We start from the raw sequence: 27,064 nt of genomic DNA, 5'->3' as shown, positions 1-27,064 counted from the left end.
CATTGAGCTGGTTTGGGATGAACTGGACAGAAAAGTGAAAGCAAAGCAACCTACAAGTGCCACACATTTATGGGAACTTCTGCATAATATTTGATTTCCATTGTAGAAAGAATGCCACGAGTGTGTTCAGCTGTTATATCTGCCAAAGGGGGCTACTTTGATGAGTCAAAAATATATACAGTATATAATATAATACATTTTGGTTTATAAATTGATTCCATGATTTATTTTTTAACGTAAATTGTTCATTTGTTCTACTCTTTCATTTCAGAGTACAATAAGACACTGAACTGCATGAATTTCAATAAAAACCTGGAAAAATTGGGGTGTTCTAAAACTTTTGACCGGTAGTTTATATATATATATACATATAGATAATACAACCAGATGGATATCATTATAATGTTTAATATGGAAATACATAATTGAATATATTAAAATGTGGGTGTCGCTTTTTAAAGATCCATATCAAGTTATCTTCTAATGGAAAGCAATGTAATCAATGCCTACTGTTTAAGTGTTTTTCTTGCTCATCCAGAATACAAAGCATATATACTATATACCAAGTGTGCTTCTGTAGACGTGTAAATGTGTTTCTTTTCCTTCATGAAGCTGTGCTGAAAAAAAGTCTCTGGCCCCAACTTTGGTGTCACTAACCACAACCTTCTTCTGCATGAGCAAAGCTAATGATCAAAGGTGTACTTGGCTGTTCAGGTAGTATTCAATCCTTCAGTGGTATTGCAGCTGCCATTTGCATGTTTCACACACAGTGGTTCATATCAAACACAAATGTTGTCTTGTCATAATTCTAATACACTAATCTGTAATCAATGGGTAGATTTATGTCTTGGCTATGTAATAAAATATACACTTTTAGTTATCAAGCATGCAGGTCAAAATCACATGTTTTCCCAATCTTTATATGGGCAATTTTTATAATCCACCCAAAACATATTAAAGTACAATTCTAAATATGCAATCAAGTGCATGGAATTTCATATCATACATGTTCTCACAGCTTTGTTTTGTTCCTGCAGGATTCATATCTAAGCTCTTTTCACAAAATTACATTCCTTTTAACCAATGCGCTAACATGACTAAAACAAATATCTAAAAATCGATGCAGCAGGTCCCTTAGTTTGTAATGCATGTTTTCTTTTAAAAATATGTAATTTGACTTGGCTTCTCCAGAGCCAAAGAAGTCAATCTACAACATTTTTAAAAGTGACTTTGATGTTTAAAACTGGTCTAGTGTTTCTTTAACAATCTGAAACACATCTATACTATTCTGAAGTTAATGTGTTTTAAATGGGTTCAGTTATTATATCAGTTATTATCGTGCTCTTTCTGTGGTGTTCTTACACAGCTGCATTACTCTGCTTCATGTATTCATAATGGAACAGTCCTGATATGTGCTTTCTGTACTGGTTCTAAAGAGATAGCTATCAGACGCTGTAATAAACAACTAAAACAATTATCTCTGTTTTTTCTTTGTGTGTGTGTGTGCGTGTGTGTGTGTGTGTGTGTGTGTGTGTGTGTGTGTGTGTGTGTGTGTGTGTGTGTGTGTGTGTGTGAGTGAGAGTGAGAACGGTGAGAGTGAACCTTAAATCCTCAGTGGAGAACCTCAGCTGACCCTGAATGCCCTTAGGCCTGTCTCTTTTTTGGTTTTAAAGGGATGAATCGTATAAATGGGGAGCTTTGAGACTATTTTGTTTCAAAAGCGTTCATGGCGTCTGTTCAAACAAAAGCTTACATTAATACGTTCACACACGGAGAGTTGTTGTTTGAAGTGGGCATGATTGTTGGATTGTCTATTTTGCTAAAAGTTGTATTCATACTTTGAAAAAACATTATAATGGAAGAGTAAGATGTATGTGTGTTTCTGCCAATGGTCACCTTAATTCTTCAGGTTAAATTTGTGAGACATTAGTTTCACCTTAAGAGAAACAATTACAAATAGAACTGCAAATACTGACATTTTAGTTAGTTTAAGAACAAATCATTTGTAGACATTTTCAACAAATATTTGCTTTTCTTTGTTCAATTGTTTTTTATTAATGGGGAAAATCTACATTTACAAAAAGACATGAGCTGACTTCAAACCTAACTTTTGATAATTCTGTCAAAATGGCACCACAATGAGTTTTCATATTTATACTACAATTGTCATAACTGTAATCACATTCTGCACTTTATATATTTTACATATATATATACTGTATATATATATATATATATATATATATATATATATATATATATCTTTGTGTATTCTTACACACTGTAAATACTGTTCAAACTGATAACACTTTACACAGTATATAGTGTAGGCTATTCATGCCTATTACTGTATATTAAATTTTCATATTCCATATTTTTTATTAATTTTTTTCTTACATAGCTTATACCACATTCTTTTATTCCATATTTTATTTTGTATATTAATCTGTAAATTACTTTGTACTTTACTGCTTTTTGCACTTTTAGTTAGATGCTAAACTGCACTTTGTTGTCTCAATACCTGTACTGTGCATTGACAATAAAGTTAAATCCAATATCACATTGCCAGACCTATCTCAAAATGTGGCTTAAAATGCAATCAGATATTTAAAGAAAAAAATATAGGATTTAATAGAACTTTATTAAATTGTTGTGCAGCAGCAAAAAATGAAAGAGTGTAAACAGATATAGGCTAGTGCAACTAAAATATAAAAATGCCAAAAATACAATATTATTAATTATATGTATGAGAATTGTCATATAGTCGTGTATATTTATATGCATGTTTATAATTTTTTTTATTATTAATTAATTAATTAATTCAATTATTTTCTATTTATATTATCCATCCATTACCTGCACAAAAAAGTAGCCTACTCCACAAGAGGGTAAAAAACAACAACCAAAAAGTCCTGTGGTCTGTGTTGGGTCCTCCGGTGCTGCAGGTGGCGCTGTTCGCTTCAACGTCTCCGCGGCGCGCTGTCTTTCATTCAGTGACGTGGATTTTCATTTGCGGCAGTCGGTGCTTCCAAAAACACAGACTTTCCAACGTCTCTGCTCTTTTCAACTAACTTTCTTCACATTTAGAAATTGTGACCACTCATTTTATTTCATTTGTTTGTCCCACTTCAACGCAGTCTTGTCACAGCTTTCATAACAGGTGAGCAAACCGTGTCAAACGTTAGATGGGGTTTCCTGCTCTCTGCTAGTCAAAAGTATCTTCAGTAACGTTACAAACTGTTAAAATGTGTTAAAAATCTCTTCGTGTCAGTGTTTGTTTTTCACAATAACGCTCCAGTGTATTCTTGCTGACCTTACCACAGACTCCAGAATGAGTAAAAACAGCAAAGTGTTGAACCTGAAGGATAAAATCAGTGGTAATGAAGTGGACCTGAGTCTGTGTAACCTCACCGAGGTGCCAGTCAGAGAGCTGGTGAGTTAACGTTACTCATCGTCTCTGTTTGGGTATGAAGCTGTTGAATAAATTAAACATTCATTGCATTATATGAATGTGCTGTAATGTTAAACTTAAGGCTACCATGCTGTGGTTGCATGTTTGAAATGTATGTTATGTAGGCCTACGGTTACTGCTAAAATGAAATTGACCCATGCTATGTTTTATCCCAACAGGCTTTATTCACCAAAGCAACTGTGGTGGACTTGTCTTGCAACAACATTACCTCCCTTCCTGTAAGTACAACAAACACTCCTTCTACACTAGAACAGGTAAACGTGAACACATATAAGGAATGTGAATCCGGCTTTTTGTTGCTGTCAAAGTACACTGAAATATACATTCCGCTTAAAAACATTGGACTACTATTTACAGATCTAACTTTCTACATAAAAAGTATATATACATACTCAGGGTGGACATGAGTTGTAAGCAGTTCAACCACAGAGTGATATTATCTTTTCTGATTGTTTAATTTTAAGGATATTTAGAGGCCGAAGGAGATAAAACTATCCAGACATAATTCAGGAGAAAATGTGCCACTAAATCCTCCTTTTATTTTTTTTTTTAAATCTTTTTTAATTATTTCGTAACCCTTTATATTTATCTTGTGACCCAGTGGAAAAGATTTTTTATTTAAAAATCAAAATTTCTCAACTTAAAGAAGTAAGGTTTTCTATTGTGGATTTTTAAAATTAGTAAATCGGAGTACGTTTAGTCTTCCTGGCTTTTTTTTGTTATGTTGAATATAAAGCAGTTACAAATTCACAGGTTGTTAAATATGGTCTCAATTATTGAGAAATGAGTGTGTTCTCTATTCCTTCATTTATAACACTAAAGTAAGGGGGGTTAGACTAATTAAGGTAGGGTTAACAGAGGAATCGGTCTCTGATGACATCTTCTTACCTCAGCAAACTCTGGGATTACAGGGCAATACTAATATCCTCTATTTACTTGGTTCTTAACCCTCCTTAGAGCACTTAGCTTGCTAACATTAATCTTTATCTGCAGATTTTTTAACGTTGTCACTAACAAAGTATGAATATTTGGACTTGAGTTCTTATTTCTTTGGCTTTGTTTACTTCTAGCCAGAGTTCTGCAACCTTACCCACCTAGTGAAGGTGGATCTGAGTAAAAACCAGCTGACCTGTCTGCCAGAAGACGTGGGTAACCTGGTCAACCTTCAACATCTGGACCTGTACAACAACAAACTGACTATCCTGCCTGTCAGCTTCTCTCAGCTCAGGGTGGGTTTCATTTCTATACGCTTATTGACTTTCTTCCAGAGAGTTTGTTGAGAAGCTTGATACCACTGTGTTACATTTTAAGCTAACTAATTAGTTTAGCTTAGCTTAGCATAAAGACTGGAAGCAGGGGGAAACCGCTAGCCTCGCTAGCCCTACCAACACCTCTAAAGCTCACTAGTTATTTGTTTAATCTGTACAAAAACCTGCTAATTTGTGAGCTTTAGAGGGGTTTTTACTTTTGGACAGGATTTTGGTAGCTGGTTACAGTCTTTATGCTAAGCTATGCTAACCCGGCAGCTAGTGGTAGCTTCATATTTAGCATACAGACATGAGAGTGGTATCAATCTTCTCATCAAACTCTCTGCAAGTGCTAACCTTCACCGATATTTAAGTACTCTGCACTTGTGTCTGTTGTAAGAAATGAATATGGGTGCAGGCTCTGGCTTTGTTTTGATCTCTGACCACATTTATTTAACTCAGTCTGTGTGTGTGTTTGTTCTCAGAGTCTGAAGTGGTTGGATCTGAAGGATAACCCTCTGGAGGCTGGCCTGGCCAAGGCAGCAGGAGACTGTCTGGATGAGAAGCAGTGCAAAACGTGTGCCTCCAAGGTGAGAGAGAAAGATTGACAAAAGATCACCTAAGCAGCCCTCAGTATCTAAAACTAAAGGACATTTTCTTCCAGGTTCTGGAGCACATGAATGGTCTTCAGGATGAGGTTGATCGTGCACGAGAGAAACGCCTTTTGAGGGAAAAAGGTATCAGGAAATGTTTTTATTTGAGCCTCAAATTAATTTCAGTAGATCAACTGCAATTTAATCAGTAGAGCTAGATTATGATGCTCAATGCTTTTTTGGTCAGATTTGTACTCTTGCTTTCTTACTCTTTGGTCAGATAATTCCTGATTTTAAATAACAAAGTAGTTGAAACTCAAGTATCATATCAAAGGGCTGGAAGAAGTACCCAGATCCTCTACTTAACTAAAAGTAGCAATCCATCAATGTGAAAATACTCCTGAGTAAAAAAGTACTTCAGTTCAATCTCTATGACAGATATATTATTATTTATGACATTATTAGGTTGTAAATACTAAATTAACTTGTAAGCAGCATTTAACTGTAGGTAAAGAGGTTGTGATTATTCGTCGTAGGAAATAAAAAAAAACTGACAGTTATGCTCATTTTATGTTATGAACAAATGTGACGCTGGTCTGTCCCTCTACATCTCCTCAAAACACATTTTTCTTCCCTTCTTTATCAGAGCTGGAGAGGAAGAGGGAGGTGAAGCAGAGGGAGCGGGAGGCCAGAGACAAGGAGGCTCGTAAACAGGAGAAGGCGGAGGAGAAGGAGAAGAGGAGGAGAGAGTACAACGCTCAGATGGCGGCTCTAGCTGCACGGGAACAACAGAAGAAGAAGAGCGAGGAAAAGAAGAAAAAGAACGGACAGGCAGCAGGTCTGGATGATGCACCTCTGAAAGGGATATTTCATGTTTTTCTTTTACCAAGTTAAACTTCCACTGGCAACTAATTTAGTCAATGAGAGGCTTTTTGAGATGTTTAAAGTAGAAGTAGCAGAGGATATTAATGATCTTGTAAAATGTTAGCAGCATTGTTCGTATTGCTGCAAAATACTAGACTACTATACGACATACTATTTTTTTAATGATTAAGTTTTTTCACATACGTATACTATGACTTTTTATGATTTTTTTAACATACTATACCATGACTTTTTATGAAATACTATACTATTACATTGATATGACATACTATATTATGACCTTTTTATGTAATTTTTACGACATACTATACTATGAGTATATACTATGAGTTTTCAGACTTTTTTCGACATATTATACAATTACTTTTTATGTAATCTTTCTGACATACTATTCTATGACTTTTTTTAAAAACATTTTTTTGATATGCTATGACTTTTTCATTTTTTTTCCAACATACTATACTATGACTTTGTTCTAGCTAGCTCTTTTCAACATACTATACTATGACTTTTAGGATTTTTTTTAAATACTATACTGTGACTTTTTACAACTTATTATGACGTTTTTTGAAATACTATACTATGACTTTTTATCATTTTATTATACATATTATACAATGTTTTTTTATGAGTTTTTTGGACATGGACATAGGACTATGACTTTTTTGGCTTTTTTCGACACTTTACTATGACTTTGATTTTTTTGACATACTATACTATGACTTTTTGTGATGTTTTTTCAACATGCTATACTATGACTTTTTACAGCTTATTATGACATTTTTCAACATACTATACCATGACTTTTTTGAAATACTATGCAATAACCTTTTATGATTTTTTTTTTTTGACATACTATACTATGACTTTTTGGTGATTTTTTTCATCATACTATGACTTTTTTCGACATGACTTTTTTACGACATATACTATGATTTTTTTCGACATACTAAACTATGACCTTTTTAATTATTTTTTTCAACTGACTTTTTCAGATATTTTATACTATGATTTTTTTGACACATTACACTGTGGCTTTTTAAAACCCTTTATGTCATACTATACTATTACTTTTTAATCAGTTTTTTCAACATACTATTCTATGACTTTTATGTCAATTTTATGACATACTGTACTATACTATGACGTTTTTTTAACATACTACACTATGACTTTTTATGCCATACTGTACTGCCAATTCTTTTTAGACGTACTATACTAGACGTTTTCATGACTTTCATTTTTACTTCCTACTATACTATGACTTTTTTGACATACTGTACCATTACTTTTTATGACTTATTATTTGACATACTATTTTTGTATGACTTTTTTGTGTGACAACCGATATGGTTGGTGTTTGGCAGCTGACTCTCAGAAATCAGTGTTTTATGTGATCCCAGGACTTCTTTTTGTGTTCCTAATTAATGTAGTTGATTCTTTGCTAGTGCAAAGTTAGCATAGTTCTTTTCTTTAGTTGTTTTAGGAGTTGTTCTAACACCACCCATTCTTGCTTCATCTCAGCAGATAAAAAGGCTGTTGTGGAATTGGCGCCTAAACCTCGACGTTCTCTCATTGGCCTGATGTTCAAGCTCCTCCTCCTGCTATTACTAGGATTGGCCGGCGTCGCCGCCACCTGCCACCTGACCGACCTGCGGAAGGAAACCGCGTGTGTGCCGGTCAACATCTTCGTGGATGACAGCCTATCCTGGGCCAAGGAGCAGGAGGGCGTGGTCAGACAACTTGTGCAAAATCTGTCTTCCGCAGCAAAGGAGTTTCTTGAATCCACACAAACATCTAAGAACTAACTCACCATCAACTTCCAGAGCTGCGGGTTTTCGACTCCAACTGGGATTTTTTTTTTTTTATATATAGATATATGCTGAAATCATGAATATCGTTAAGATGAGCAGCCCTTCATCCCCTCACCCTGTTTGTGGTGCTGGGAAGTGAAGAGTTTGTGCAAATGAACAAAGTGGGGTGGACAGATGTTTTAAAATCATCTTAGATTCCTATGGAATTGTTGCTTGTGTACTCTCTTTGTACTACAGCCTGTTTTAAAAAAAATCATCCTAAATGTCTCAATGGACCATGTTTTGTACTTAAAACCAGGTTTGCGTTTCAGTGCATTACATGGAGCGTGGGGTGTATTTAAGAGATGTTCAGTGACATGTCAGGTGGCCCTGTCTGTGCTACACTGGACTGTCGGACCTGTGCATAAGCCGGTGTTAGACGTGGCAGTCTGAGCATGTGCAGTGAAGTGTCTTTATAATCTTACATCAGTCAAACCAGCTCAATCTCACAGCTAATACACAATTACTGGCATGCAAACTAGAGCCCAACTGATATGAGTGGATTTTTATAATATCAGATAACAGTATAAGGCGTACAAATTGGCTAGCTCAACACAGTACAGAAATGCCAAAGATATGTTTGTGGTTATTAAAAAATGTGTCATTGCATAGTTTTTCCAGCAGAGATCAAATTACCCCCCTCCTTGTAATGATTTAAGCGATTTAAAAATTTAATTATTCATTATTTTTCTGTCGATCGATTGACTAATCATTTCAGCTTTAATTTATGTTATGTTAAAAAACAAAACAAATATATCAATAAAGATATATCTATATGGGCCTCAAAAATCCGGTATCAGTCAGGCTCTAATGTACACCCTTCCCAGTGCACAAACTATATTAAAAATGCCACACCAACAATTTTGCTTGTGTTACCCCTTTTGCTAGTAATCCGGTCTATGTCACAGATATGCATTTTGAAAATGATGCTGTTGTGTTTTAGACATTTGGAAGTATTAAACCTACTGTTACTACATTCATTGATTTCCATTACACATCTTAAAAGTCAAAGTCAAATTACTTTAACGAGAGATTTCAACTGAAATCTGCACTTAAACGGCATAACCACACAAAAATACTAGAACTTCAACAAAAATATATCTAGACTTGAGGTTCACTGTGATGGATAGATTAAAGACCTGTACCAAGTTTCAAAAGAATTGATTGAAATACTGCCCGGGCAAAATGGAAACAAGTGACTGCATGGAAGGTAGGAATTGTAAAGAAAAACTGCAGCAACATTTGCAAAAGGATTATCTGTACTACGTTGTTGTTAAGGGGATAATGCTTGTAAAAACAGTGATATGGTCCTTTATGGTAGTTACAGTATTTAACTTCACTGTAGCTCAGAATTCCCAAATCATCTGGTATAATAAGGACCAAGAGTTGATATTAATCTAAAAGTCCAAAATCTCAAATGACATTCATCTTGTAATCTGTTAACTAAAAAAAATAAAAGGGTTCTTTACATTTATTTTGTAATGCAACTTGTTTTCATTTGTCTCATGCAAAAAGCTGCCTTTCTGCTGTGGTTTTTGTACAGCTTTGTCCGTGCTCTTAAACATTAATAAATGGCTATGCACTGCAAAAAATACTTCAACATTGTGCCTGTTTTTGTTACGGAAGAAGAATGGTGGTGAATACACTTTGAGTTAGGATTTGGGGCCAAAATCGTTAACAATAACTTAACCAAAATAATATACTGAAAGTAGCCAAAATATGATTTAAATCAGGAAATATCTTATTAATTAATAACTAAACAAGACTGAAAATCTAACTAGGTATTAAACTTTTTCACGTTTACAATACTCGTTTCAGAGCCTTAATAAGGATGGTGATAGAGTGACAGAGAGAAGACAGATGACAGACAGACAGACAAACAGAAGCTCCATGACACACTTATAGGAATAATTTGTCAATTATGAAAATAGTCGTATTCACTTTCTTACCGGAAGTTAGATAAGAAGATAAAAACTACTCTCATGTTATCAGCATCTTAGCATACCATTAGGACTGGAAACAGCTAGGTCTAAAGATCGTTTCTACACTTCTGTTTCTGTATGGATTAAAAATAGAGATAAATGTTAACTAACGGGGAAGGGGCACAGCGGTTCTTTTACACCATTTACACCAACATGCAGGGCATTTATGTATATTTATAGAGGATGGATTTTGGAATTGAAATCAAATGAGAAGTAAGATGGAATTTAAATATTAGGATTTATTTATTTTCTGCATTAACACAAACCGAACATCAGAACATCAGCGCTGCCTTGAAGGCACTAGGATTAGGCACTGGTTAGGGTTAGGGTTAGGTGCCTTGAAGTCAACGGTCGCAGCACTGCCTTGAAGTCGATTAGGCAATGGCTATGGTTATGGCTATGGTTATCATAGATATGTTCTATATCTATGATGGTTATGGTTAGGGTTAAGGTTAGGTGCCTTGAAGTCAACGGTCGCAGCGCTGCCTGGAAGGAGATGTTGGGGGCTTAAAACACCAAACACCCTCTGCAAGTGCTAACCTTCACCGATATTTAAGTACTGTAAAAAATAAAAAAATAAATAAGAAAATTGAAATAGAATCTTTCACTAATAACAGTGATAAATGTTTGGAGTCTGTACTTTTAACTGACTTTTTCTTATTCTTAACCAATTATATTATTAAAAGTCTGCTGATATTCAGTGTTTTTACAAAAACAAGAGACAGAATGGTGTTTTAGTTTTTAGACTTCAGTGAGCTTTGATTAAATCCACACTTTCTACAGGTTTTATCTTCTTGTCCAGGTGTATGAGTTGAATGAGTGTGAAGCAGAAGACGTGGAAGAGTCTTAGTGTGTCTGCAGAGACCGTGTAGGACAGAGCAGCAGCAGACCAGTCCTGATACACTGATGATACAGATCCAGAGGAACACACAGGGATGATGATGATGATGATGATGATGATGATGATGATGATGATGATGATGATGATGATGGTGGACCGTGGAGCTGATCTCAGAGCAGTCATCCCTCTGAGATCCCAGTCATCCCAGTAATTTGACCCAGTCAGAGCTGAGGCTGCTTAACCTCTCTGGATCATCAGGACACAGCTTAGCCTCTCAACACATCCATCTTTCTGATCACTGTTAGTGAGTAAACTTCCATCTGATGAGAGAAGGAAACAACAGAAGTGATAAATAAGTGTTTACAGAGAGTCCCTTCATCAGTTGTCAGTCAGTGATGCAGCACATCCTGTATAAAGACCAGCAGGGACTTCAGTCCAGTTTAGACCACAAGGGGAGCGGCTGCGTAGCTTCCTTTCTGGTCTCATGTTAATATTTTGGAGTGAACACACTGAGCTTGAAGCTCACAGACCTGCAGAGACGTTGGACATCAAGTCTGTTGACTGTGCAAATTAAAGTGAATACAATGGCCCTCATTTATGAAACGTGCATATGTATGGCGAGTGGATTGTGTCATTCAAAGGATAACCAGGAGAAGGAGAAGGAGCAGGTTACCCTCCCCGTCGTCGCCAAACCGTGTGGAATTTTGAATTGATTTAATAGGGATTGCAGACGAGAGACCAGCGGCGACTAGGCGGCGAGTGCATGTACAAACATTTTCCGGCGGCGACGTGGCGACAGCGTATGTTTAGAATTCCCATCAAATTTACGCCTAGTAAAGACGTCTAAACTAAGTACGTCGCCTTACAAACGTGTGAAACAGAGTCATTGTTTAGATTCACATTTTGTTAGTGTTCTTTTGCTTACTTTCTGGTTCTTATGTGTTACTCATAATGTGTGGCTAATAATATCATCATGTTTATAAAAAAAGTATTAATGAACACTCGAAATGTCTCCATGGCAATAAGAGACAGATGCCGTTTGAACAACAATCATAAATAAAATAGCAATTTGGCATATTTAACCAAAATCAACAACAATCATCAACTGTCTTATGCCTTAGGACCGTAACGAAGGTATAGTCACAAGATATATGATCAAAATCATAAAAATAACAGCTTATACTGTATAGCTGGGGAGCTTGCAGCCTTGGGGATAGTTGCGTCAACTTGTTACCCAAAATGAACGTCAGTTCACTCAAAAAATACAAACAAATTAACTATTAAGGGTATTCAACATAAAACAAATATGAAGGTGCTTGATTGACATTTACCCATTACATAATAAATAAGTCAGTGATTTGGCTGGTCTTAGCTAGGCCAACTAGCTAGATAAAGAACAGAGAGCCAGCCCACACAGCGAGACCGTGGTGCCTTTGACTCAAATCGAATTTTTTTTAATTGGGGGTCTCTGCAAAGCTACTAAATAAAGAACTTACGGTATATTTCGGATTTTTATCAGAAACTGCTTTAGTGGCCATGTAAGTGTAAACACAAGGGAATTTGAGTCTGGCTAGGTGTTGCTTTCAACACAGAAACAGACATAACGTTATGGCTAAAAACAAAGATAAACAAGGTAACGTTAAACATGAACGTTTCACTACTATAGGCTACATATATAAGTTGTATATAATAAAGTGTATACATGCATACATATACACATACAGTACGTACATAAAGTTACATGTAAATAGATCTATGAAACTTATAAACAGTAAGGCAATTAGTGCCAATGATCCAGTAGATGGCGCCGATGTTCAATCAATGTTAGAGTTACGCATTCTTCCAACAGTGCGCAGGTCACATAAGCTGATGAGATACTACAATTTAATTCATTGTATTATTTTTATACTGTCAGTAGGCTACTTTTAGAGAAACTTGTATAATGGCTAAAGGGCCTGGAACATATATTGAAGGAATTGAAATACATTTAAACCTATAGGCTATAGGCTTACTGTATATTGAACTTGAATTCACTCAATCTATTTTTTTTGGGTGGGGGAGGGGGGGGCACGTCTGGCGACGACGCTAGGTGTGGCGGCGTTCTTATCAACTACGATGTACACTGGCGACGGTGTAGTCAATCCACACGTTAGAGTCACACGACAGTCTCCTTCAGTAGGTTATCCGTGGCACTATCCACTCTCCATACATATGACCTAAAACAGGCGTAGGACGGGCGTACGCCGTTTCCTCACGTCTGGTCTGAACTCGCATACGCAAGTTTTCAAGTCAGTGTAGACTTGCGGTGCAGCATATAATCAGTTTAGCAGGAGAAGGAGAAGTCATCAGTTGATCACTTATCAGCAATGGCAGATCAGGCTTTTATAAGACCTCTATGTGCCGGTACAACAGTACACACGTACGCGCACGGGCAGCGCTCCATCGGATTGATTAAAGGCAGATGGCTCTGTCTTGCATCAGCGGGGGGGACCCTACTATACACGGCAGAACAAGTCTGCAACATTGTTTTAGCCTTTGGGGTTCTGCACAACATCCATGGAAAACAGGGTGCCATAAATGTAGTGATGGAGCCAGATGACCCGATGCCGTGTCATCAGAGAGCAGTGTCCAGCACAGCCCCAACTGGGGTCTATACGAATGAGACAGGATATTATTCCTCGCGTTTAAAAGATATACTGTTATGTTTGGCAATGATACTCGATACAGGAAACATGACGATGCACATTTCTATTTATTCTTCAGGTTTTCATTTCTCTTTTAAAGGGTTGTTAATGGTGAACGATTTATACAAGTGTACGATTCATTTCTGCCATTGACCGACATATTTCGGCTTGTTTTTCCAGCCCCTCTGCTGTCAGGAGACACGGGGGTCGGAGGACACGTGCTCTCCCTCACAGCTGTTGCCTGGCTCTGACTCATGAAAAAAACAAGAGTAAAATAAAAGATACTGCATAAACTCCGCTACTGTGTTTATTTAAATATAGGTACACCATGTAGGCCTAAGAGATTACAATATACGCCTGTATATTACTATTAGGACTATATGTCAAGGATGAATAAATTAAATAAACTTCAGCTGGAGTCCGATTTACCGTTAATAACAGTTTTCAGGCTGCCAAATAGTACACACGTTAGTGCAAATGAACCGGAGATATCAGGGTTTCAATCTCCACCTCTGAAAAGTGCTGCCCCATAGCCGGATTACGTCTTACCATGTTGTAAATTGTAGGGGCGGGGCCTCAAAACCGAGAATAGTATATTTATCATTTCCAGCCGCTACATTTATCAATATACGACCATTCTTATTCTCTGATTGGTGTGATACAAACGTTTAAGGAATCACACGTGAAGCCTGTCATAAGATGATTTCTGCGCTCATATCTGTGCTGGTTTCTACGTTAGGTTGATAAATGAGGGCCATTGACTCCAACCCTCTACTGACCTCAGAGTCTCCAGTTTACAGTGCGGACTCTTCTTCAGATCACTCAGCAGCTTAACTCCTAAATCCTGCAGTGCGTTTCCTCTCAGATCCAGCTCTCTTAGATGGGAGGGGTTAGACTTCAGAGCTGAGGCCAGAGAAGCACAGCTGATCTCTGACAAACTGCAGGAACTCAATCTGAAAAAGGAATACATGAAAAAGATAAATATCAATTTATAATCCAATATGTGTTGAGGGTTTTTAAATTAGTGACAGATTTGAGTGTCTTTGTCATTGTTTTGTGCATCATCATAATGTCAGAGTTCTATAGAAATCATCCAAATGTATAGTTTATTAACTCCCCAAGAATTTTGAACAAAAATACAGAAGGAACTGGACTACACACAGATGTGAAAACTAAAGAACATGACATTCTCTAGTTTTCTTTTGTGACTGCAGTCCAAATTTAGTACGAGAAACATGAAAATATGAACAAAAGTAAAATTAAGAACTTTATGGATACAAGTCATGTATGTGCATAATTAGGTTAAATTGTTAATTAAACATATAAGATCTATAATAGTAACACAGTTAGTAAACCAACCCCAGAGTCTCCAGTTTACAGTGTGGACTTTCCAGAAAATCACACAGCAGCTTCACTCCTGAATCCTTCAGCTTGTTGTCTCTCAGCTCTAGCTCCCTCAGATGGGAGGGATTGGACTTCAGAGCTGAAGCCAGAGAAGAACAGCTGACTTCTGACAAACTGCAGCACCACAATCTGAATGAAGAAACAGTGATGTAACTTGTATGTATGTGATGTAAGACAATGTTCCTGTTTGAAATCATTCAACCAACACAAAGGTTGGTTGACTCAACATCCAAAAGTTTCCATAGATAACGAATATTTCATGATGAATTTGGGGAAAATATGAAGAAACAACATCTACAATATTATTTTAGGAATGGTGGAGTCCTAAAATCACAGGATCTTCAGTTTAAACTATTTAGTCAGTACAAGCATCATATACTGTAGCTTGAATACATTTGTTATTGTCTGATAGTAAATAATAGAGATTATTTATTGTAGTTATGTAATATTTATTTTCATGCCTTTAATGCCAAAAATAATAATAGATGTCGTGCTGATTCGGAGAAAATGTCCAGTAGCCCTAGGACCAGTCTAGCTCTCCTACTGTCTTCCACAATGCAAAGCACAGCAACAATCACAACAACCGTGGATTGCTGTTGTGGCCAATAACTGGGAACATATTACAATATATGTATGCTAGTTCATCACTAAATTCACTTTTTAATGCAGAAATCAACTATGTAGAGTTGGAATATGGGCAGTTTAACGAAAATTGACAGCTAATTGCAAATTTGCTCCGACGGTGACAGAGTTCAGAAGCTCGGTGTTGCTGGCTGTCCATCCAGCCTGGCCACCTTCACAGACCTTGCTGTGAGCTTGCTGGAGCTCTATTCACAGACAAGAGGCGTGTATTTCCCTGATTGTTTAAAAAATACAATACACATATCCATCATAAGATTAACTGGAACCTGTGGTTGTACATTTAATATTTCAGTTAATAATAAGTGTGTGTATTTGCTTATTTCACATAAATAAAGATGTTAGAAATTAAGTTTCAGTTTTTACATTTTCAGCATCTTAAAGGCAAAGCTCAACAAGTTATATTTTTAATTTGCAATGGTGGTGTGAGTTATTGTTTTGCCTAGTGTTTTAAGAGCTTGTTCAAAGGCTCAACCTGGCTTAGCATACTGCAGAATAAAATGATTTAACTGTTTCATACTGCATACTACTGATGAACACATTATGCAGTAGGTACTGAATACTGCATACTGCCGTCGTTGGGAGTATATAGATTTCGAAAACGGCCAGTGTGTTCTTTGAATTAGAAGACTGAGGGCCCTGAATCGAAAATAACTCTGATAACTGCTTATCAATTTAGATTAAGATTAATTTCGTTTATTTAATTTTGTTCCAATGAAGGTGGTGCCCCAAACTAATTAGTGCAAAACTTTAATTCTAAAGTAGTCATACTGCTACACCGTACAGCATTCATCCATCCAACCTCAGCACAGAAGTAAAAAATCGTGTTTGACCTCAGAGTCTTCAGTCTACAGTATGGTCTCTCCAGAAAACCACACAGCAGCTTCACTCCTGAATCATGCAGTCTGTTTTCACTAAGGTCCAATTCGCTCAGATGGGAGGGGTTGGTCTTCAGAGCTGAAGCCAGAGAAGCACAGCTGATCTCTGATAAATTGCAGCTTTTCAATCTGAATAGAGGATAAATCATTTAATGTTTAATAATTTGCTCAGAATGAAGGTTTATAATGTAGAAGTATAGAAAATGGAAACTCCAAAAAAACCTGAACCTAAAAGTATACAGGTTAAGATTTTGAATTTGTAGCTCAACATTGCTCTGTTAAAGTCAATGGATTAAACCACCAATAAAAACGACTTTAGCATTACGACTCAGTGTGGATCATTATATCAGCCTTATGTCTGCAGTTTAGTATCACCAAAACATTCATATTATATTAATCTCAGCACAGAAGTAAAAAATGTTGTCTGACCCCAGAGTCTTCAGTCTACAATGTGGACTCTCCACAAGATCACACAGCAGCTTCGCAGCAGAATCTCCCAGATTGATATTACTAAGGTCCAGCTGCCTCAGATGGGAGGGGTTGGACTTCAGAGCTGAGGCCAAAGAAGCACAGTTGACCTCTGACAAACTGCCACTACTCAATCTGAATAAAGAAAAAAATAATGTAGATAAAAATCCATTCATAATCAAATCAGATGGGTTCAGGTTTTAAATGTGTAGCTTAACATGACTATGTCCTAATCAATGAGCTTTTCATTAAAATGAGTGGAGTGACTTTGTCATTGTGTTACTGTGAATCATTATAATGGCCGCCTTCTACAGACATCATCCAAATGTCACCACAACATTTATACAACTATTCATGTCAACACAGCTTTATAGCATGCTGCTGATTCTAAAGTTTCTTTAACAAACACGAGGCATTTTGTCCAAGAAACATGAAAATATGAACAAATGGACATTTACAACTTTGTGGATTTAAGTTATGTTTGTACATAAATTAGGTTCAATTGTTCATGAAATTTATATATCTATAATAGTAACAGAGAGTCTGTGAACTGACTTCAGAGTCTCCAATTTACATTGTGGACTCTCCAGTCCAGCAGACAGATGTTTCACTCCTGAAGCAAGCACGTGGAGGAAGCTCAGCTCCAGCTCTCTCAGATGGGAGGGGTTGAAATTCAAAGCTGCGACCAGAGAAGCACAGCCAACCTCTGACAAACTGCAGCCCCACAGCCTGAAAAAAGAATAAATGATGTAGAACAACATCTATATACAATTCAATCAGATGTTTGTGTGTTGAAAATGTTAAGCTCAAGATTACTGTCCTAATCAATGAGTGTTTACCTAAAGTGAGCAATTTTTTCATTGTGTTTTTGTGGATCATTATAATGTCAGCCTTTCTTCTTACTGTATCCTCCTTTCCATACTAAGTGTGGCTTGTAGGAACCGGAACACCTTAGACCAAAGACCGATGATCAACTTTGTGGTTGTATCTAGGGATGCTAATTTAGAAAAAAAATTCTGACCAATAGCCAATGCTTCTTAACCAATCATTAACTGTTAACTCATGTCTGGAGACCATGAGGTAAAGCCAGAACATGCTGGAGGGATTATATATCTGTGTGTGTGTGTGTGTGTGTGTGTGTGTGTGTGTGTGTGTGTGTGTGTGTGTGTGTGTGTGTGTGTGTGTGTGTGTAGTCTGTCTGCTTATCTCTTTCACTCTCAGTTTAGACAGCTAACAAATACTGCAAGTATAACACAATCACAAAATTAAGCTAAGCGTTATTTCATGAAGGACACGGAAGTTATTTGCCCGCTGATTGAATTATCACTAGTATCAGAGACACACCGACAGCCATTCTCACATCAATGCGGTCCTTTTAAATATGACTCCATCCTCACTGATCCGCTGATCACGCTGCTTCACTCACTACTGCTGCTGCTGGCAACAAGGCTTGAAATTTTGCAATTTTAGGTTCAAGGCCATTTGGCATTTCGGTGTGACAAAAAATGTTGGGGCACAAAGGCCATCTTCCAGGGCACAAAGGCCAATGAATGATTTGGAGATTATAAGTAAACAACTTGAATACATCTTGGAAGCTCAAACATTCATCTGTAAGTAAATAAACAAAACAATTTTGAGTGGAGGGGGATTAAAAAATGCAATGCTGTGTGTGTGAACTGAGCAAGATATTTGTGTGTAGATGTGTGGCAAAAGCCGTCAGTGTTTTAGAAATCTTTGGGAATCTCTGTTGTTGTGTTCATGGAGCAGCTCCAATGTTATCAGAGCCATTTTAAAATGAGTTTGAGTGTCATCTAGCCGACAGACCTGATAAAGTATGAATTAAGACTTTTTACAATTTTTTTTATCTGTGCATAGTTTTTATCTGTTTGTTACAATTAAAAAATGGCACAATCTGTACTTCAAGTCGCGCTGGAAATGGCAGATATCAGACGTAACGTTTCCTTCATGGAAAAGGCAGTACACATTAGCATGCGTTTTGTTCCGCCAGGTGATATTATTAATCCAGACATGACGCTGTTTAATTTCCCGATGAATCGGTGACTTCCACACCAGGTACTAAGCAGCAATAGTGGTTATTTTGGCCTCATTATGACGGAAAGAAACGTTGTTTGTGCCTACAGCTCTACACCGGTGGGTACGTGAGTAATGCGATTACCCAAATATGATCCAATGCCGCTTCCAAAATCGAAAAATGTTTGAAAACAAATATTGGTTGCCATGGTGAACTCGTCATTCGGTGTGAACTACGATGTAACTTTTAATTCCGATTTTAGACTTTACACTGTAGTTTAAAAATGTAAAAACAATGCTGATCTTTGATATCAATTTACTTTTATGTTTTAATGTATTCACAATATACGCTGCATCTGGGTGAGGCAGAACAATTGTATCAATACTGTTAGACCCAATCAATAGAGCTCAACAGTCCCACCCCTCCTCCGAGAGACCTTGGGTTCCAGAAGTAAATTTCCCATTCATTTCTCCCATTGACGTCTGGAAAAATCCGTACATAAAGAGTTTTAGACCATGCCTTAGGCCAGGGGTGTCAAACTCAATTTCACTAAGGGCCACACTAGAAAAAGAGAATCGCACCAAGGGCCAGACATGTATAGTTTATTGACATGTTTTATGAGCATATACAATCGCTTAGTCATGTCGTAGCTGGTTTTAAGTCTATCATCAACGGTTATGATTTTATGGCTTATACTCCAATTGTCAATGGAGAAATTGCATTGTATTTTTACTTCTGGAACCTGCTGTGGGCAGGACTGTACTGGAAACTGTCTCTGTAGATTGCAAGCTGGCCGTGGAGCTCTGCACTGCATTCTATGTGAACAGCCCAGTTGGTTCTAAAGAAAGCAGGAGGCACTTCGGCGAAAAAAATCTCAAAAGTTCTTCGTAGGTTTTACCAGGTTTGCATGTCACCTCCATATCACAAAGAAGGATAAATACTGTAGAAGAGAAAACTGTAATATCCATTGGATATAATTATATAATAACTGTTTATTAACAAAAACACAAGTGACAAAATACAACTGATGTATCATTTAGTTTTGAACACATTTTAAGAATAACAAGAATGTTAAAAAATATGTTTGAGGAACTAAATGACTAATCTACACTGATTTATAATGGTAATCACATCTGGACTTACCGAGCCTTTCTGCAATTCCTCACAGCTGGAATCAGTCTCTGTCGTCCATCCTGTGTTGCGTTGTACTTCTGCAGGTCCAACTCATCCAGAACCTCCTCTGACATCTGCATCATGTAGGCCAGAGCTGAGCAGTGGATCTCAGAGAGTGACTTCTCTGATTTGTTCTCTAACTTCAGGAACTCCTGGATCTCCTGCTGTACTGAGTGGTCGTTCATCTCCGTCAGACAGTGGAAGATGTTGATGTTTCTGTCAGGAGAGACCTCATAATTGTTCATCTCCTTGAGGTTGTTCATGGCTCTCTGGATGATTTCTGGACTGCTGTCTGTCCGACCCAGCAGGCCACGTAAGAGTCTCTGGTTGGACTCCAGAGAGAGGCCATGAAGGAAGCGGACAAACAGGTCCAGGTGGCCATTTTTACTTTCAAGGGATTTCTCCATGGCTCTCTTAAGGAAGACATCCAGGGATGAGTCACTGTTATTGGATTTCCAGTCTTTCCCAAGGAAGTCCTCCAGTACCTCTGTGTTGCTGTTAGTGTAACAGTGGTACATATAGACTGCAGCTAGAAACTCTTGAATGCTCAGATGAACGAAGCAGTAGACAGTTTCCTCGAAGATCACACTCTCTCTTTTGAAGATCTCTGTACAAACTCCGGAGTACACCAAGGCCTCTGTGACATCAAGACCACACCGCTGCAAGTCTTCTTGGTAAAACATGATGTTTCCTTTCTGTAGCTCCTCAAATGCCAGCCTACCCAGCTTCCGAAGAAATTCCCTGTCAGCCTCCGTCAGCTCCTGTGGACTCTTTTTTTGTTTCTTATCATACTTCTGATTCTTCCTCTTTGTCTGAACCAAAAGGAAGTGTGAGTACATGTCAGTCAGCGTCTTGGGCAGGTCTCCTCTCGAGTCTGTAGTTAACATGTAGAGAAGAACAGTAGCGGTGATCCAGCAGAAGACTGGGAGCAGACACATGATGTTGAGGCTCCTGCATGTCTTGACGTGTGAGATGATCGTGCTGGACAGCTCTCCACTGACTCTCCTCCTGAAGTACTCATCCTTCTGGGGTTCAGTGAAGCCTCGTACTTCTGTTACCCTGTCAACACATTCAGGAGGGATCTGATTGGCTGCTGCAGGTCGGGAAGTTATCCAGACGAGAGCAGAGGGAAGCAGGTTCCCCATGATGAGGTTTGTCAACAGCAGGTTGACTGATGACTTCTGTGTGACATCAGACATAACCTTCCTGTTCTTAAAATCCAGTGAAAGTCTGCTTTCATCCAGGCCGTCAAAGATGAACAGAACTTTACAGCCAGCGAGATGCTCTGCTGTGACCTCCTGTAATGCCGGATGGAAAACGTGAAGCAGCTCGAGAAGACTGTACTGCTCATCTTTGATCAAGTTCAGCTCCCTGAAATAAAGCGGAATCACCAGACTGATATCTTGGTTTTCCAAACCCTCTGCCCAGTCCAGAATGAACTTCTGCACTGAGAAGGTTTTTCCAACGCCAGCAACACCGTTCATCAGAACAACCCTGATTCGTTTCTGTTGGTCAGGTAAGGCCTCAAAGATGTCGCGGCACTTGATTGGAGTGTCATTGAGGATCCTCCTCTTGGAAGCTGTCTCAAGCTGCACTACCTCATGTTGGGTATTAACCTCTTCACTCTGTCCCTCTGTAATGTAGACCTCAGTGTAGATCCTGTTGAAGGATGTTTCACTTCTTGTTTCACTAGTTCCTTCGGTCACACATTCAGTTCCTTCAGTCACACATTTATATATCCTCTTCAGACTGATCTTATGTTTATGCTGACCACCAATCACTAGAAAAAGGACAAAGGTGAAAGACAAAACAAGAAAAAGAAAAGTTGGCAATCTGGGTATTATTTTTATTACCAATATGAAAACGATTAATATAAGAACATACAAAGAAGTAAAGGCAGAGTTGGCTACTTGCGGTTTAGCTTTTTAAACTTGGGGGATGGATGATGAATGGGGATTAAATGATTTAATAGTATGGCTCTTCTAGACCTTTAAAATGTTATCAGAACGACTAGGCAGGGTTAAGGGATGTGTGACAATTGCAGCTGTTTGTTCAAAACAACAATGGCGTAGGTGCTGGACAGATGGTTCATCCAATTCTGGAGATAGCTGCAAGCAGCAATACAGAGGGCCAAGAAATCAGCTTGTTCCTAACAGGCACGTTTTGAACATGTACTGAACTAGCAGCACCAATAATAAAGAACTAGGGGTGCAAGACACTGTATATTGACTAAATGTCATTATTCGCAATATCACGTTGCACAATATTAATTGAAAATGTCGCAATAAGCTTTGTTTATTTTGTGGAGCGCTGCGTCCCGTCCGTTGGCTGTGTGGCTTAGTTGTGTTTGATTTACAGCCCGCTTGAAACGCTATAATGATCATCATTTCATTGGCCAGTTACCGTGCCACTTGCACGTTAGTGCACGTCAGCGCACAGGTCCACTATGTGACCAACCCTATGTAGCGTACCACATGTGTGCATATTTCAACAGAGTGACCGTGTAAGTGAATAGATAGAGACAACCAAACGGAATGAATCAGAGAAGCAAAAGAAAAGTTGTGTCCTGTTCTCTCTATTTATTTATTTTATACTGTCCAACCAGTAAAACATGTTCTGTTCTGTAGACATGGTCCTTATTTATTTATCTATTCATGTTGTACCAGTCCAATATGACTGTCAGTTGAAATAAACCTTGTGTTGTATGAAAACTTGTTTAATTTGTTATGAATCTATTTTGATGCGTTTTCCCATAACCTTTGTTATTTTACATATGTTTAAAAATATCAAAATTAATATCAATATCGCAATATTCATAATCAATATCGCAATATCACATTTTGTCAATATCGTGCAACCCTACAGAGAACTAGGAATCTGGCCGACAAATCCACTTATATTGCTAGTTATGGAAATTGCATATTTCCATAACTGCTTTAAAATAAAATCCTACTGCTGGTTTGCCAGTGGAATAGTTTTATGTGAAGCAGCAGCAAAAGGTAAGGTTTGTTTACATCAGCATCAGTAAGTTAACAAAGTTCTGACGTAACACTAAAATAAAGCTGGTATCTGCAAGTATAGACAGGAACACAGGAAAAGTGAAACGGAGCAGATATGTTTGCTGGAGCAGGTAGTTTAGCAGGTAAAAGGTATGCAGGTAAATTTCAGTTGGACTTCAAATTAAATTAAAATAAAAAACGGATACTAGAAGGATATTTATAATGATGTTGAATGGTCGTGCTGATGACAGAACAAATATCACTGTATTATAACAACAGTCGTGTTTTCAGACATGAAGACATTAGATAGCTGTAGAGACTTACTTAGTACAGTGCTGGTCGGACTTGTTCTGGATCTGGACGACTGTTGCTCCATAGAATCATTCCTCCTCCTCTGCCATCTGTGAAGACATTGCTTTATAACTAAATGATTTGTTAATTGTTGTTGAAAATATCAAGCTTTGGCCAAAGCTCAGATGTTCACAGAAAACAGTAACAGTTTTCTGTTTGAATCAAGTCTGTAATGAAAATGAAAATGAATGAAAAATGAAATGATAAAACCCAGAAAACATCCATCTTAGTTTGAAACATATCTGCACTATTATTGCATCATAAATATTAATCCAGAACATTTTGTGACTTACAGTTAAAACAGTTTCTTACTTTGTGCCTGAAGGTCCAGGTTCATTACTGAAGAATGGAGGTTCCACTATGGACCGGTCACTCCTCATAGACAGGCAGCCGGATAATACAGACTCTGCTCTCCTGTACTGAACTCTGCAACACCAAGATGTTATTATTCATATCGCTTGAATCCTTGATTAATTCTATTTCTAAATCTCTATAGGAAGCTCTACATAGACAAACTACTGCTACTATCAATAATTCAGAGGATTCAGATATTGTAATAGTCCCCTTTGATTAGATTACAGCTTGTCTAGTTGACTGACAGCCGTCACAGATAGGCTACTACCCTACTAAGAGGAAGATGGCACAAAGGATTTCTCTTTGTCACAAAAAGTTTGTAAAAGTTTTTTAGCAAATTAACTTTAGTGGACAATAGAAACACAAAACCATTCGTAGCAGTTGCCTTACTTTGTGCCTGAGGGTCCAGGTTCATTACTGAAGAATGGAGGTTCCACTATGGACCGGTCACTCCTCATAGACAGACAGGCCTCCTCTTCCTTCAAATCACTCATCTTCTCAAGTCTAAGAGGGAAACCAGTAACACTGGAATTAGCCTACATACATAGACAAGTCAGAACTCTCTAACTTTTGATTTAGTTTAATAAGACTTTTTTTTTTTTTTTTTGCCATCACAATGATAATAGACTTATATCTTAGTGGACATAAGGGATAATAGATCTACTGAGGACGCCGTGGCCACAGCCCTCCATGCTGCACTGTCCCACCTGGAGCAGCAGGGGAGCTAGCCCGGCTGCTCTTCATAGACTTTAGCTCTGCTTTTAACACCATCCTCCCCCACAGACTGGTGTCCAAACTGTCCGACATTGGAATACCACACTCCACCAGCCTCTTGATTAAGGACTTTCTGACAGACCGAACTCAGTAATGTGGGCCCCCATACATCCACGGCCCTCAGCCTCAGCACTGGCTCCCCGCAGGGCTGCCTGCTGAGTTATCTGCTCTATACCCTCTACACCCACGACTGCGCCCCTGCCCACCACAACAACACCTTCGTCAAATTTTCTTATGACACCACGGTGGTGGGGCTCATCTCGAAGGGGGATGAGTCCAACTACAGAGACGAGGTGGAGCAATTGGCAGGTTGGTGCAGAGCTAACAACTTGCTCCTCAATACATCAAAGACAAAGGAGCTAATTGGGGATTGTTCAGGAGGAAGAAAACGGACATCCAACCGCTGCTCATAGGTGGGACCTGTGTTGAGAGGGTCTCTGACTTCCGCTTCCTGGGAGTCAACATCATGGAGGACCTGACCTGGGCCGCCCACACCACTGAGCTAGTGAAAAAGGCCCAGCAGAGACTCTACGTCCTGAGAGTCCTAAGGAGGAACAACATCCCCCAAAAACTGCTGGTGTCCTTCTATCGCTGCTCAATTGAGAGCATCATGTCATACTGTCTCTGTGTGTGGTTTTCAAGCTGCACTATGGCACAGAGAAAAACGCTCCAGGGGGTCATAAAGGCAGCACAGAAAACCATTGGCTGCCCTCTCCCCTCCCTGGAAGAACTTTACAGCTCCCGCTGCCTCAAAAAGGCCAAAACCATCCTACAGGACTCATCACACCCCGGTCACACACTGTTTGAACGACTGCCGTCAGGCAGGAGATACAGGTCCATGAAATCTAGAACAAACAGACTACAAAACACCTTTTATCCAACAGCCATATGTGCATTGAATAATGCTGCTAAAGTATAGTTCCTACCACCAATCTACCTCAATAGGGCTAAGTGCAATTTTTAAATGTGTATGCCTGTATGAGTGTGTCTCCCATGTGTTTTTAGCATTAATATAATATGTTTGCAGTAGTAGCTTTTTTTTACTATGTATTTATTATTTATTATGGTATATATTACCTCATAGATGTTTGGCACTGACAAGGACTGCACTTAATTTTGTTGTATCTGTTACAATGACAATAAAGATATTCTGATTCTGATATCCAACAGACTTCAGACAGACAGACCACATGGCTGCTTGCTCTCCATTTTGACTGTGATGCTCAAACCAGGAAAAGTTAAAAAAAAGATAACATTTGAAGACGTCATGTTAGGCTCTAGGACACTAATTTTGTATCTGGTAGCTATTTTTCAATTATATAATTAAACAATTAGTATTAACACGAGTATTAACACTCACCCTACCTCAGACATCCTGTGTCCTAATGCTCTGTGGAGTTTAAAATGGAGTCTGAACAAACCTAATTCATACTTTCATTTTCAGTTTCCTTGCACCTCCTCCCTTTGTATTCATAGGCTATTACGAGTGTGTGTGTTTAATGACAAAGAAAGTAAATAAATAAAAAATAAAGTTCTTTGCCTACATCACATTATTAGTTCCTGAATCGATTCTGATTCACAATGTCCCAATTGGATTATATTCCCGAATTGTTTCCATATCAATTAGGTTAGGGACATTTCCGTTAGGCTACAATACCAGTTCTGCTTGGATATAAAAGAGATTCTCAGAGAATGCAGTAAATTGTGAAAGCAAGAAGAAACCCTGAAATATTTTTTATCTAATGCACCAGGTTCATGTTTACATTAAGAATTGACTACCGAAAAAGGGTCAATTAACCACATCCATGGTGACAAGGCATATTTAAAAAAAGATAGATTTCAAGATTTTATTAATCAATATCACATCACTCAAGCGAAGATACATTTTATTTGGAGAATTGAATATTTTAACCCAGCCCTAGTGCTTACAGATGAAGTTAAGCAGTGAAATAATAATGATTATAATAATGTAAAACTTACACGGTGTCTTAAGTTCCACCCAGTAGGACTGGTTCCAATCTCCTCTAGGCAAAAAGCAAATATTTTTCCAAAAAGTCAAATTTAGAAGTGTTGTGTCCAAGCACATACTGTGAGTTCATTGAGTTATTTTCTTTTTCTTTTCACTTTTGCTTAGCAACACACTTTTAATAGTGTGCAGTTAGAGTTTTTTGTACTTCATACCAATTTGAACATTTTGTCCCTATAATCTTTCTAATGGGGCTCAGGATGCTGAAACTGACCCTATGTTCCAGTAGAACTACTTGAAGCAGCTTATTTAAAAAAAAATCTGGCTCCTCTGGCACCACCTACAGCCTGTAGTGCGATTTGGAAAAATCCACAGCTCAGATGCACCAATCAGGGCCACGGGGGGTGTCTAACTGTGTGTCAATTGCTGCTCATGCACACACATTCATTCTCCCGTTTGGGCTTTAGCA

At 38.1% G+C, this 27,064-nt stretch overlaps 2 protein-coding genes across 4 annotated transcripts; one reads left to right on the top strand and one right to left on the bottom strand.

The window, feature by feature from the left end:
• The first annotated feature begins 2,959 nt into the window (after window positions 1-2,959).
• On the top strand, window positions 2,960-9,524 carry lrrc59 (leucine rich repeat containing 59). 2 transcript variants are annotated; one of them, XM_028567759.1, is made up of 8 exons: window positions 2,960-3,160; window positions 3,324-3,433; window positions 3,631-3,690; window positions 4,543-4,701; window positions 5,205-5,309; window positions 5,384-5,456; window positions 5,959-6,150; window positions 7,722-9,524. In XM_028567759.1, exons 2-8 carry the CDS (start codon window positions 3,332-3,334, stop codon window positions 8,003-8,005), a joined length of 975 nt encoding a protein of 324 aa, XP_028423560.1. In that variant the 5' UTR covers window positions 2,960-3,160; window positions 3,324-3,331; the 3' UTR covers window positions 8,006-9,524. The 2 variants fall into 2 exon arrangements, with proteins under 2 accessions (XP_028423560.1, XP_028423561.1); XM_028567760.1 differs by having other exon boundaries at window positions 2,961-3,160; window positions 7,725-9,524.
• An 836-nt stretch (window positions 9,525-10,360) lies between these two features.
• On the bottom strand, window positions 10,361-26,027 carry LOC114548160 (NACHT, LRR and PYD domains-containing protein 14). Of its 2 annotated transcripts, none has more exons than XM_028567922.1 (11): window positions 25,995-26,027; window positions 24,246-24,359; window positions 23,814-23,927; window positions 23,475-23,551; window positions 20,122-21,931; window positions 17,502-17,675; window positions 16,908-17,081; window positions 16,434-16,607; window positions 14,917-15,090; window positions 14,337-14,510; window positions 10,361-11,193 (listed from the first exon to the last, which is right to left on the bottom strand). In XM_028567922.1, exons 2-11 carry the CDS (start codon window positions 24,347-24,349, stop codon window positions 11,175-11,177), a joined length of 2,994 nt encoding a protein of 997 aa, XP_028423723.1. In that variant the 5' UTR covers window positions 24,350-24,359; window positions 25,995-26,027; the 3' UTR covers window positions 10,361-11,174. The 2 variants fall into 2 exon arrangements, with proteins under 2 accessions (XP_028423723.1, XP_028423722.1); XM_028567921.1 differs by having other exon boundaries at window positions 25,990-26,024.
• Between the last annotated feature and the right edge of the window lie 1,037 nt (window positions 26,028-27,064).

Source organism: Perca flavescens, chromosome 21 (genome assembly GCF_004354835.1).
Source record: "Perca flavescens isolate YP-PL-M2 chromosome 21, PFLA_1.0, whole genome shotgun sequence".
NCBI classification, from domain to species: domain Eukaryota; kingdom Metazoa; phylum Chordata; class Actinopteri; order Perciformes; family Percidae; genus Perca; species Perca flavescens.
The sequence above is the reverse complement of the archived record's forward strand: the minus strand, read 5'-3'. Positions and strand labels throughout refer to the sequence as shown.

Bases quoted from the DNA above. Each gene is read 5' to 3' on its own strand.
- lrrc59 (XM_028567759.1), top strand. From the start codon at position 3,332: ATGAGTAAAAACAGCAAAGTGTTGAACCTGAAGGATAAAATCAGTGGT. The intron at 3,691-4,542 runs GTAAGTACAACA...GTTTACTTCTAG, and splicing joins ACAACATTACCTCCCTTCCT to CCAGAGTTCTGCAACCTTAC. The intron at 4,702-5,204 runs GTGGGTTTCATT...GTTTGTTCTCAG, and splicing joins TCAGCTTCTCTCAGCTCAGG to AGTCTGAAGTGGTTGGATCT.
- LOC114548160 (XM_028567921.1), bottom strand. The intron at 21,932-23,474 runs GTAAGTCTCTAC...TCCTTTTTCTAG, and splicing joins TCCGACCAGCACTGTACTAA to TGATTGGTGGTCAGCATAAA. The intron at 14,511-14,916 runs GTTGGTTTACTA...TTCCTTTTTCAG, and splicing joins TGTAAACTGGAGACTCTGGG to ATTGAGTTCCTGCAGTTTGT.